The sequence below is a fragment of the Miscanthus floridulus genome, chromosome 9, assembly GCF_019320115.1.
Source record: "Miscanthus floridulus cultivar M001 chromosome 9, ASM1932011v1, whole genome shotgun sequence".
Taxonomy (NCBI): Eukaryota; Viridiplantae; Streptophyta; class Magnoliopsida; order Poales; family Poaceae; genus Miscanthus; species Miscanthus floridulus.
Genome location: NC_089588.1, coordinates 12,145,971 through 12,159,343, shown reverse-complemented (window position 1 = coordinate 12,159,343; position 13,373 = coordinate 12,145,971). Strand labels below are relative to the sequence as shown.

The 13,373-nt window shown below is 47.8% G+C and overlaps 1 protein-coding gene across 1 annotated transcript; it reads left to right on the top strand.

Annotated features, from left to right (window-relative positions):
* The first annotated feature begins 1,112 nt into the window (after window positions 1–1,112).
* Window positions 1,113–3,225, top strand: LOC136479244 (uncharacterized). The gene is made up of 3 exons (XM_066477173.1): window positions 1,113–1,160; window positions 1,237–1,380; window positions 2,812–3,225. The coding sequence occupies exons 1-3, from the start codon at window positions 1,113–1,115 to the stop codon at window positions 3,223–3,225; spliced, it is 606 nt and encodes a 201-aa protein (XP_066333270.1).
* The last annotated feature ends 10,148 nt before the right edge of the window (window positions 3,226–13,373 follow it).

Below are 13,373 nucleotides of genomic sequence, written 5' to 3'. Positions count from 1 at the left end.
ATCTTGGGAACAGTTCAAGAAGGTCTTCACCGGCAACTACATGGCTACGTGTACTCGGCCGGGCACCAAGCACGATCTGAATCGCATCTATTAGAAACCGTCCGAGCTTCTCCGTAGCTACATCAGACGATTTTTAGAGATGATGAATTCTATTCCCAACATCACGGAAGCAGAAGTCATCACCGCCTTTGCCAGAGGACTCCATCACCGTGACCTCCGCTCCAAATTCAATCGTAAGCCACCAAAGGGGATTGGCGAGATGATCACAACCGCCGATCAGTAAGTCGGCGCTGAAGAGGCCAAAGTTCACATCAATGAGGAAGCGGGCACTCACCGCCCAACTCGCCGCAGTGACGAGCGCCCCGACGAATGACACCACAGTGACCGCCGCTACGACGACTGCGGCCACCATTAGGACAGTGGCCACGATCGGCCGGAAGGGTCCAAAGCTAGTCAGTATCGCCGCCGTCGACCAGAGCACATCGTCGCCACCGTTGATGAACCTCGCGCCAAACGTAACTATGATGAGCAGTACAAGAAAATCCTTAAAGGTCCGTGCTCCTCCACAAGAACAGCAAGCATAAGATGAAGGACTGCCTTGGCTTGGCTAAGGAGTTCCAGGCCAAAAAGAAGGATGACGACAATGACGACGGAGCCAGAGGTCGCCAATCACCTGGGGACAAAATAACGCCTTCTAGGATCACGACAAAGTGGTCACCACTATCTTTGGGGGCCTCACCACCGCCGAAAGCTGAAGAGATTGAAAACTCACCACTCGCGGGGTGCTCGCCGTCAACACAGACGACGCTATCGCCAACCCCAGCTATCACCCCTGGTCTGAGGTCCCCATCACCTTCAGTAGGGTCGACCAGTGGGTGGACATCCCTTACACTAGGCGCTTCCCCCTTGTCCTCAATGCAACCATCAAGAAAGTACTCTTTAGGAAAATACTCGTCGACGGCGGAAGTGCCCTGAACCTCCTCTTCGCCGGAGCCCTAAAGGAGCTGGGCCTTGGAATAGAAGACCTCACTCCCTTCGACTCCTTCTAGGGTGTGGTACCTTGTAGGGCATCCAAACCGCTTGGAGAGATCACCCTCCTGGTATAATTCGGCATGGCTAGCAACTTCCGCGTCGAGCACATCAACTTCTACGTCTATCTGGTATTGAAGATGCCCTCGCCTGTAGGAGTTCTGGCCCTACGGGCCAACCTCTCCATTGCCTACGCTTGTGAAATAGAGTCTCTCCCTCGCCGAAGCCACTGACCTCTCCATCCAGATGGCTAGCGTGGTCACCGACGCCAAGACAGTGCCCACCGATGACCTGGAGATCCCAGTGCTGGAGCCTCCTCGTGCCTCCGCCAAGTCTAAGGAAACGAAGGAGGTTAGCCTCGACCTCGATGACCCCACTAAGATCACCAAGATTGGGGCTCATCTTGACCCCAAATAGGAAAGCACGCTCATCTCCTTCCTACGTGCCAACGCTGACGTGTTTGCTTGGAAACCTACAGACATGTCGGGGGTACCACGGGAGAAGATCGAGCACTCCTTGAATGTCTCGCTGACTGTCAAGCCGATCAAGCAGAAACTCTGACGATTCACGCCAGACAAGAAGGAGGCTATTAAGGTAGAAATAAAATGGCTCCTAGCAGCTAGATTTATTAAAGAAGTGTATCATCCTGAGTGGTGAGCAAACCCAGTTCTTGTTCAAAAAAAGAATAAAGAATGGAGAATGTGCGTTGATTACACTGATCTCTACAAACACTGCCCTAAAGACCCCTTCGGTCTACCTCGGATAGATGAGGTTGTAGACTCCACCGCCGGCTGCGAACTCCTCTCCTTCCTTGATTGTTACTCTGACTATCACCAGATATATCTCAAAGAGGACGACCAGATCAAAACATCGTTCATCACGCCTTTCGGTGTGTATTGCTATACCACCATATCCTTCGGACTCAAAAACGCTGGGGCAACCTACCAAAGGGCCATCTAGATGTGCTTTGACCAATAGATAGGCCGCAACATCGAAGCTTACATCGACGATGTGGTCGTCAAGTCCAAAACTGCCGACAGTCTCATCGCCGACCTCGAAGAAACGTTCGCCAACTTGAAAAGATACAGATGGAAGTTGAACCCTTCAAATTGCATCTTTGGAGTTCCATCTAGCATACTCCTAGGCTACATCGTCAGCGCCAGCGGTATCGAAGCCAACCCTAACAAGGTCTCCGCCATTACCAATATGAAACGGCGGACCTGCGTAAAGGATATATAGAAGCTCACAGGGTGCATGGCTGCTCTCAGCCGCTTTATATCACGCCTCGGCAAAAAGGGACTACCGTTCTTCAAACTACTCAAGGCCTCTGAGCGCTTCTCCTGGTCGAAGGAGGCTGATGCGTCCTTCGAGCAGCTCAAGTTGTTTTTAACAAAACCCTCGATCATGACTACGCCTCAACTAGACGAAACCCTATTGATCTACATCGCCGCCACTTCTCGCGTCGTTAGCACAACCATCGTCATCAAGCACGTGGAAGTTGGACACGCCTATAAGGTACAACGTTCGGTCTACTTCATCAGTGAGGTTCTTAATGAGTCCAAAACTCGTTACCCTCAGGTTTAGAAGCTGTTATATGCCATTCTGGTCACGTCACGCAAGCTCTGCCATTACTTCGAGTACTACAAGATCGCCGTGGTCACCGAGTTCCCTCTAGGGGACATCCTCCATAACAAAGAGGCCAATGGCCACATCATCAAATGGGCAGTCAAGCTCAGCACTTATTCTATAGAATTCATAAGCAGACCTACCATTAAGTCGTAGGTGTTGGCTGACTTCATCGCTGAGTGGACCGAGATCCAAGAGCCCATCCCCGTTGCTTGCCCCGAGCACTGGGTGATGTATTTCGACGGTGCCCTCAACATCAACGGTGCTGGCGTCGACATTTTGTTTATTACTCCAACTAAGGACAACCTCCGATATGTCCTCCGAATTCATTTTCCAGCTTCCAACAACGCCACGGAGTATGAAGCATGTCTCCACGGACTTCGTATAGCCGTCGAGCTCAGCGTCAAACGCCTCATGGTATACAAAGACTCTGTGCTGGTCATCAACCAGGTCAACAAAGATTGGTCCTGTTCCAGCGAGAAGATGGGCGCATACTGCGCCGAGGTCAGGAAACTCGAAGGAAAGTTCTATGGTATCAAGTACCACCATGTGGTACGAGACCAAAATTAGCTCGCCGACCACCTATCTAAGATAGGCTCTTCTCATTCCATGATTCTGCCTAGGGTCTTCATTCAAGACCTCTTTACGCCGTCTATTAAGGAAGAGAAGGAAGTTCAAGAAATCCCCCCCCCCCCGCCAAGCAGCTGGTACTTGCAGTACCTTCACCGGTCGTAGATTGGAGGGAACAGTTCATCAAGTACCTCACCAGCACCGACGTACCCACCAAAAAGACCAAAACTGAATGCCTCATCCATCGCAGCAAGCATTACATGCTGGTGGATGGAAAGTTGATGAGGAAAAGCGCCAAGGAAGGGATACTACAGAAATGCATCACCCGAGAAGAGGGTGCAAAACTACTTGAAATTCACTCTGGCTCTGTGGCAATCACGCGGCCTCTAGAAACCTGGTCGGCAAAGCTTTCTGAGCTAGTTTTTATTGGCCCACGGCCATCGCCGACGCAGAAGACCTCGTCCGACGTTGTGAAGGATGTCTATTTTTCACCAAGCAAAAACACGTGCCGACACAGGAATTGCAGACCAACCTAGCTTCTTGGCCTTTTGCATGCTGGAGACTAGACATGATCGGGCCTTTCAAGCCTGCGCTAGGTAGTTTTCGGTACGTATATGTCACCATTGACAAGTTCTCCAAGTGGATCAAATACAAGCCGCTTGTTTCGGCCACTGCAAAGAAGGCAGTCGAGCTCTTCAAAGATATCATCCATAGATTCGGTCTCCCGAATAGCATCATCACTGACCTCGGAACTATATTCACTGGTCACCATTTTTGGGACTTCTACGAAGACCGATGCATCTCCATCAAATACGTCTCTATTGTCCATCCTAGAGCCAACGGCTAGGTCGAACGGCATGATCCTCGATGCCCTCAACAAGAGACTATACCAGAAAGAGGAAAAGCATCCGAGCAGATGGCTCAAAGAGCTCCCAGCTATGGTATGGGGACTGCGCACTCAAGCTAGTCGCAACACCGGTGTGTCCATATTTTTTGGTCTATAGCTCAGAAGCCATACTTCCGATGGACATTGCCTTTCGAGCACCTAGGGTGGAACATTATAATGAAGAGCAAGCCATAGCTGTTCGGACAGAGGACGTCGACAGAGCCAAAGAAGAATGCCTGATCACTTGCATCCACATAGCCAAATACCTAGAAGGCCTGCAAAGATACTACAATCACAATATCAAAGGTCGTTCATTTGCGGTCAGCGACCTCGTTCTCCGTAGAAAGCAGAAAACCAAAGGGATGCACAAGCTCTCCTCCCCTTGGAAGGGCCTTACATGGTCAAAGAGGTTACCCGACCAGGGTTTTACTGGCTATGTGACATGGAGGGAATCGATATCCCCAATTCGTGGCACATCAAGCACCTTATATGTTTCTATCCTTGAAACGCTCTAGATATGTACTCTTCACTCCATAATGAATGAAGTTTTTGTTGCCATAATTTGTCTCCATTATTTCTCCACTCCAGTTTAATCTCCATTTACGATTACCAGCTCCAAGCTACTCCTTAACAAACTCTGACAATTATACGTGATCTCCATAAATGCTTCGCCTCGTTTCTCCATACTAAAATATCTTTAAGATATTCCACCAACCATCGAGCAGCAAATGTTCCACTCTGTGTTCTTTGGAGAAAACCCTATCTCTAATCTCTCCCTACACGTCCTATGGGCTCCAGCGCTCTGCGTTACGGGTGGTCGGCTGTGGTTCCTCAATCATGTTTGTTCCTCCTACATGTGCACGGGCTCTAGCGCTCGACGTTATGGAATACGGGCTAGCCAAGGCCAAGAGCCCAGTAACGAACTAACTGCTCGGACGCTACTTATACCACATATAAACGCGTTAGGGTTAACAACATGTCTCTTTTTCACCACAAGCACTAGCAAGCCGCCTGAACACGCACATGTCGTCTAATTACAACATTTATACAAATACACAAGTGTTTGCTTAGGCCTTTGTGCATTTAACTCCCCTTTCCAATTGTCCCATACAGGTTCCTCTTCATTCAGGCTATTAAGCTTGGCCGTCATCGTCTACCTCACCAAACAGATCGACATCACCGGCCAGCTTCTTCGCCATGTCCTCCACCTCATCTTTCAGCTGCTCCTCCGTCACACCCATCCCTCTGGTGAATCCGGCCCTATCGCTCGAAGATTGATTGTAGGGTAATGAGATCGGACCACTACCAGGGCATGCGTCATGACGGAGACAGCGACGTCTTGGTTGAAGCCTTTGAAGTTCTCCCACGCTATCTTGCACCTATCAATGATGGCGTCTGGACAGGGCGGCCTATCATCGGGCCGAGGAGCTACCTCCATATCGATACAGTCGAGCACTGGCCTGACTCCGGCCACCACGGCATCAAATTTTCCCCTCTGGATTTTTGCCTCTAGCTCCAGCATGTTGAACTGCACCTTGGTTCTTCGACGGTATTCTGCAGATACCGAAGGGATTCATCAAACGAAGCAGTCATATCAGCAACACCTCTGACCACGAACTACTCACCTTCCAGATCCTCGGCTAGTTTCTCCACTCGCCCAGATGCCTTCTCCTTCTCTTGGAGTTGACCGACGATTTGACGCAACCGGTCGAGCTCTGCATCTTGCTCTACAAATATAACGGTCGTTGGCAACATCAAGACTATTCAGCAATGCAGAACAAATTCACCGATCCATAGTACCTTTCTTCTACTCGAAGACACTTTTCAGCTGCTTAAAGGTGCGCCCCAGTTGCTCGGAGATGCTTTTCAGCTGCTCAAAGGTGCGCTCCAGCTGCTCGGAGATGGTCTTCAACTGCTCGGATAAGATGCCCTTTTGGTACTTCAGGTCCTTGGTGTTTGATTCAGCAAGATCCCTTTCGCGCTGGGCCCTCTGGACGTTCTTATCCATCAGTTATATCGCCTCCTTTAGCTTCTCGTTCTCCTCAGCGAGGGGCTCCATCCTTTTGATCAACTGCTGTCATTGTACGACAGTTCACGCAATGCCCTGCAAAGCAATAAGATTATAAAGGACTATAGTCTCCAACGCCAAAGACGGACACCACTCACGCAATACTAACCTCAATTTGCTTCATAGCTGTGGAAAGGGTGGACCGTAGCCTCTTCACCTCCCTGGTGGTGTCCTCCTCTTCTACGACCACAACTTCTTCCCCTCGCTTGTGGAAGATGTGGACAGCTTGAGATCATGATCCTTCACACTCAATCTCCTCGACCTCATCCTCTTCCTCCATAGCCGGTGGCGCTCCCTGGGGGCTCAGTGGCCGCACAGAGCGACCGACCACGCCATGCGGCATCTCAGGGTGCGCCGCTTGCTCCTCTGATGCTACCGGCCTCTACGCCCTAGATTCTGGCACGACGTTGGCTGCTCCCGCTCCCACCTCTGAAGACTCGGTGGCTCTCGCCGTTGCTTCTAGCGTCTCCGTCAAATCGCTCGTCGTTGTCGTCGACCGCTCTTCACCTCCAACTAAATCAGCAGCGATGGTCGAATCCTCCGCAAACCGATGAGCACCCGAGGACTCTGGGATGGAGTCTGCCCGCAATGTGTCCATGCCAGGAATAGCCCCTGGCTGCTCGCCAGTCTGGCCTGAAGGATTTAGATCCTCCACGCGCCCCGTTCTGCATCAGTTTAGCTCATCGATCACCGCAACTATAAAAATCGGATAGCTACCGATCACAAGGCAAAGATACTTACACATCAGCTTCCCGATAAATGGTTCTAAACTGGCGCTGCCTCCCCGAGCACCCAGGCACTGCTCTGGGGTCAATCCATGTGTCCTGGGCTGGAGGTCTTGCAGACCCCGCCGTCGGCGTCTTCTCCGACTGCTGCTCGGGGACTCCTTCCCCTCCCTTCGATTGCACCTCCACGTGCGTGTTGTGCGATGACGCTTTAGTGCTCGGAGGGGGGGCTACTGTAGCCTCCTCCTCGTCTGACCACTCGGATATCACCATGCTCTGCATCTGAGAGGTCCAATCACCACCAAATGAGATGTCGCCCGGCTTGCGGGGAGCTACATTTGCCGTTCTTCTCTTCTTTCGGGCCGGCTCATCTTTCGCTGCCCTTTTCCCCTAAACTTTCTCCGATACCGAGGGGGACTCTCCTTTTGACCAGCACCTTCGCCTCTAGATTCGAATGAGGCGCTGACGGCACCTTCCTCCGGCTGAGTGGTTGGCCTGGCGTCCACTGCCTTTGGCCAATCGCTCCTCGGCACGCCCAAGAAGTACGCCGTCTGTTCTTACCTATGGATCTTTCCATAAGCGAATCAGTCCACTGCTCAGCGCTGGCACAGGATAAAAAGCACTAGGAACAACAGTCGAGGTTTTTACATGAGGAGGCGGTTTCGTGCAGTTGAAGGGTTTCGGCTACCCCGGCATGGTGTATGACACGTTTGGAGCGAATAGTTCAGCGGCCAAGTGTAACACAGCCTCCTTCGCCAGGTTCTCCGTCCTCTCCTGGGTGCCGTCAGTATCTCCTTTGAAGTCAAAGCCCAGATGAGCCCTCTCCTTGCAGGGCTGGACGCGGCGCAGTATGAAGTTCACCGCCACCACCACTCCGCTCATCTTCATGCCCCTTATTAGCTCAAGGATCTCCTTCACCTGTTCCATATTGACACTGGTTGGTTTCTCCGACCAGCTCCTTTGATTCTCTAGAATCTGGTCGACATCGCATCGGATGGCAAGATGACTTTGCTTCATATAAAACCACCTGGTATTCCACCCCTTCAGCGAGGTATTCAGCAGCACAGGAATGTATTCTCCCGCCATTCTGTCGTGGAGTTGTAGATACACACCGCCGACAACTTTGGTACCGCCCCCTCCTTTCTTCTTGAGCCAGAAAAAGTGTCGGAAGAGATTGAAATGGGGAAGAATGCCAAGATAAACCTCACAGAAGTGGATAAACACAGAAATGTGCAAAATAGTGTTCGGATGAAGATTACACAAGCTCACTCCCCAATAGTCCAACAGATCCCGTAAGAAAGGATGTACCGGAAGCCCTAATCCACGCCAGAAGTAATCTTCGAATACAACAAGTTCATCAGTGTGTGGCATCGGATAGGGCTCACCGTCGGCCAGACACCATCCGGTGGTGACACGGTTAGGAAGAACGCCTGCCTCCACCATCTCGTTTAGCTCCGTCCCCCCCATAAGTGACGATACCCATTCCTTATCACGGGTCGCCCCGGTGGCCGCCTTCTTCGCGTTACCACCTCCCCTTTTCGGTGCCATCCCTCAGATCTGGAGTGCGTGTGAATGCGAATGGGGGAGTACGAAGGCAAGAAGGAAGACAAAGCGGCGGAGTGGCAAAGGTGGGAGCACGGAGTGCGGCGATGCAGTTATAAAGACACCCAATCTACTTTTTGCATTCAAGGGTTTTTGGGAAACCGCGCCATACTGATTTGCGCCCTTCTGAATTCCCCAAAGCGGCGTGGTGGGCCGTTATCTGGGCTTCCGCGCAACTGCGGCCCATATCGCCCATTTTTTGACGCAACTTGGTACTGCACACCGAATATTCGCCGACCATTCCGCAATACCATCAAGGCTTAGTAATTTCTACTGTACAGTCATTACTCTAGTTTTTTCTCCACGATTTGAGTAATCGGCACTTCTTGATTTATTTGAGATTTCCGCTTGTGGCTCGAGGACTACATCATCATTATGACTTGGTTTCTCACCACACTGGGGATTTTTTTCTGGTTACTGTTGTTTCTGACCCTGGCACCACGTGACCACGTCACCTACTGTCAGGCTCGGTGACTAAGTGGGCACACTTCACCTTGCGGTGAATGTGCGCTTTTCATTTTAGGGCTCAGCCCGTGGACTGGTTGCCTGCTCGGCTGGTTTTCTACCTTCTACTTTCTGGACCCTGGCACCACGTGACCACGTCACCTACTGTCAGGCTCGGGGACTAAGTGGGCACACTTCACCTTGCGGTGAGTGTGTTTTCTTTAATCTGAAAAACTCCGTGCCTCCAAAAGTTGAAGAAGATTATCTCCATTTCTTATGGTCGGACTCTAAGTGGGCACAATTGGTTCACAGCGGGGAAATTTTTGATTTTGAACTTGAGCTCCTTACATCCTTCTGGCAAGCCTTACTTGGGTAAGCCCGTGCTCGGCCAGACAGTTAAGCTGGTCGGTTATGGTCCACAACTGCTCGGCGACTCATTAGGGTGGTCGGACTATGAGTCTGACTGCTCGACTTTGTTTACACCTGCTCGGACAAGCTCAAGACGATGTTGCACAGCGGATGCAAGGCGCTCGGGGACTAGCTGTGGGGGTACAACCCCGGATACCCACGACAGACTACATGGGCTACGCCGCTAGGGGTGGTTCAACCCACAAGACGAAGGCTTACGGTGCACGGTACTGCTCGGCGTGTACCGCAAGATATCAAGGGCGATATCCTGAAGATGCTATGAGATCTGTTAGGATATGTTCGATCCCATGATTTCTATAATCTGTTATTACTTACCGGTTATCTCCTAGATCTAACCGACATGTAACCCTACCCCCCGGCTATATAAGGCGGGTAGGGGACCCCCTCAAAACACACATAATATCATACGTTAGCCAATACAAACCAACAGACCACAGGAGTAGGGTATTACGTCGTGCAGACGGCTCGAACCTGTCTAACTTTTGTGTCTCTGTTGCCTTCTTGTTCTTGATTACGCGCACCACTGCCGATCAATCTACCTTCGTGGGATACCCCTCGGAGGACTGCCGACGATATTCTGTCGACATTCAGTCTTGGACTGAGTTCGAGTAACTGGTTGCTAAAGTTGAGTTAGCCAAATCCCCTAATCTTGATTTCTTCTAAATATGTCCCAAGGTACATTCATTTTCATAATGTCTTAAACCTGAACTAAAGAAGAGCGGGCCTAGTGCAAGCGGTAGAGTCTTACCGTCTATGACCGGAAGGTCCTAGGTTCGAGTCGCGGTCTCCTCGCATTGCACAGGCGAGGGTAAGGCTTGCCACTGACACCCTTCCCCAGACCCCACACAGAGCGGGAGCTCTCTACACTGGGTACGCCCATCACAAGAAACCTGCAAGCTAGGATTTGACCTGTAAACAACCTCTAGTGTAGAAAGAAAAAGGATCCCCACTGTATCTGGAATGTCTAGTTGTCCTGATTCCTGAGACACAGGCTATCATATTGTGAGCACCCTTTGGTGCTGATCTGTTTTAATGCACTGGGTACGCCCTACGCCCTTAAGCCTGAACTAAGCAGCATATCTCTACAACTAAAACATTCGTAGACCAATCGTCCATACGGCGTGCGATCGCTCGCCTGCTCGCACGCTTCCCCCGGCGCAGCAGAGATATATCATATCCAATTTTCACTTCAGATGAGCTAGTATCACCTCTTTAAATTATCGTTGTGTCAAGTTTCCATGTAAGCTAAGAATTACAGTCATAAATTTTGTGTTTTCTAATATGGTCTCTAATAACTTTGATTGGACTACTTCTCAGGAGGAGTTTTCAAGCTCGAGTTATTCTTGCCTGAAGAATAACTAATTGCTCCACCAAAGGTATTTCATTACTACTTTACTCTTGACTAGGATTTCAATATTATACTTCTATGGTTCTACAAATTGCTAATAAGTACTAAATTCTGCTTATGATATTTGTAAGTTAAATGTAGCTGAGTTGTAGAGGTCATCAAATTCAGAAAGGTTACATATGTATTGCTACTCAATGAGATTTAGATTTCAACTTCACATTTGTGATTGAATTGGCCAACACATTTGTTTCTTTTCCTGACCCTGATGCAAAGAAGGCGAATAATTTGCTTTTCGTATAGTATGACATCACCTGTGATCAGATCATCAACAGTCATTCAACTTAACATATTTCATTACCTGGGATGATGAGGAAGATGGTGAATGGACAGCCCCAACCATTTCTGAATCAGCAACATAGGGAGTGATACTTTATTAAAACGATCATTTATGAATCAGCAATATAGGGAGTGACTATGTTAATTTCACGAATTTTGCTTTTTGGATTAAATGTCACTTTAACGTCGGTATTTAATTTCACAGTATCGTTATCTGTTATATATCATATAAAGGTGCAGATAATCCACTTTTTAAGTAAGAGGCATAGCTCAGTAACATACAGTTATAGTGATGATAAAGATTCATTATCAGTTAGATCATCGTCATGCAAAAATCAATATTATATATTTATAATGGCTTCCTTTGCACCTACTAGTTGCCTCCTAAAGTTGAATTTATTTTAGAGAAACCCTCCTAAAATCGAATGATAATGTTGATAACTCTGTTGGATGCCTTATTTTTTTCCTCTGCTTACAGGCTCAAGTTACGTGAAAATTCTGATGATTTCACCCTTGTATTTGGCCAACTATTTTGTTACATCGGCTACCCTACTCCAGAAGTGCTATTTTCTAGAAAGATGTACCTAAACCTACAAGACGGGTACCAATTGCACGCAAAATTACAATTTTTCTTAGTCCACAACACTCGTGAGCACATCAACAAACAACGCCAGCAGAAGCTCCTCCTGCATTGGTACGCCTTCCTTTACAAGGACATTCAGCCATTGCTCAGTACTGAGTACCAGTTAATCTTATGGCCCCATGTTCAGCATTTCCATCCTTACTCACAAGCTGTCAGATTGTGCTTCATAAACTTATTTAGTGCCTGCATGCATCCTTACTCACATGCAGCTATGTCCTTGCCCTGAATGTTTCCATTACTGAACCATCACAAAATTCTAAGGATTGGAATCTTTCTGCTGCAAAATTAGGGCAAGGATATGTTATTAAGCTATAAAAGGTTTGAAATATCCAAGAATATCCGACAAGCTAAACTATCTGACCTCAATATCTAGAGTTTAGTGATTACTGAGTATGCCATCACTTCACAGACTCGCACTTAGGATTTCGTATGTCTAGAACTTTCATTTGGCCTTGAGAGTAGGATTTAATGAAACATCTGTATTTTTTAGTTATCAAACCAAGTGTCTTCCATGAAACTATAAAGTTAAAGCAATCAACCAGATATCCCTTATGTAACTTGGTTCTGTTAAAACATACTGCTGCTAAATTGTACTGATTGCTAGAAACTTAAAAGTTAAAATTATAAGTGGGTAGCTAGATCTTTCTCAATATTGCGCTTTTGCCATGCTTTTACCTTTCTGCTTCTACTGTGTAGATTTTTGGAGGGTATCTATGATTAAATCCAAGTCTAAATTTACTTATATACTTCTATTGACTTTTAAAAATCCATATAAATTTAAATCATTAACATACTTCATTTCATGAGTGCTATCCATATTTTTTTTCAGGTATACTTCAGTTACAATTATACAAAAAAAGCAGTGCCGGGCAACCAACAGCTATAGAGATATAGATCTACATATGCTTACACAACAGAGAGTCAAGTAATATAGGCTTAAGTTTTCCCTTACTCTCAAATTAATATATTTCAGTCTGTGCAACAAATTAATTAAATAAATGTACTTTCAACTTTCCCATGTAATCCTTTCTATTCTATGGAGAAGAGTGGTCTGCATGGGCCTGCCCACACACACACTCATGGTCTACGCATCCACGCATCGGAGGTTGTCCAACACAGGCAGCTGCTGCTGCGCCTGCGCGGCGTTGGGCGCATAGTTTCTGGTCTCTATCTATTCCCCCAACGTCGTGACAAAATCCTCCAGCAGCTTTGTCCTGCGCGGCGTTGGGCGCATAGCTTCTGGTGACAAAATCCTCCAGCAGCTTTGTCGACACATATTCTTCCGTCCCTGAATAAATCAATTTCTAAAATCCGTGCTAGTTAATTTTTTTTAAGTTTAACTAACTTTATAGAAAAGAGTAACAACATCTATGACATAAAATGAACACCTTATAAAAATATATTTTATGGTAAATCTAATAATACTAATTTGATACAATGAATCTTATTATTTTTTTTTAGAAATTCGGTCAAAATTTTAAAAGTTTGACTCTAATAATCTATTTATTTAGGGACACGGTGAGCCTATAGAAATAATAGGCGGGATCACCCCGGTGCGGATTCTCTGACTTGCTGTACTAAAGTCACTGGTGACTTTCCATCATCTGGATGCCATCTATTTCTCATCCCACGGTTGGAAAACTCTTCACTTTTTTTTTAGAAACAGC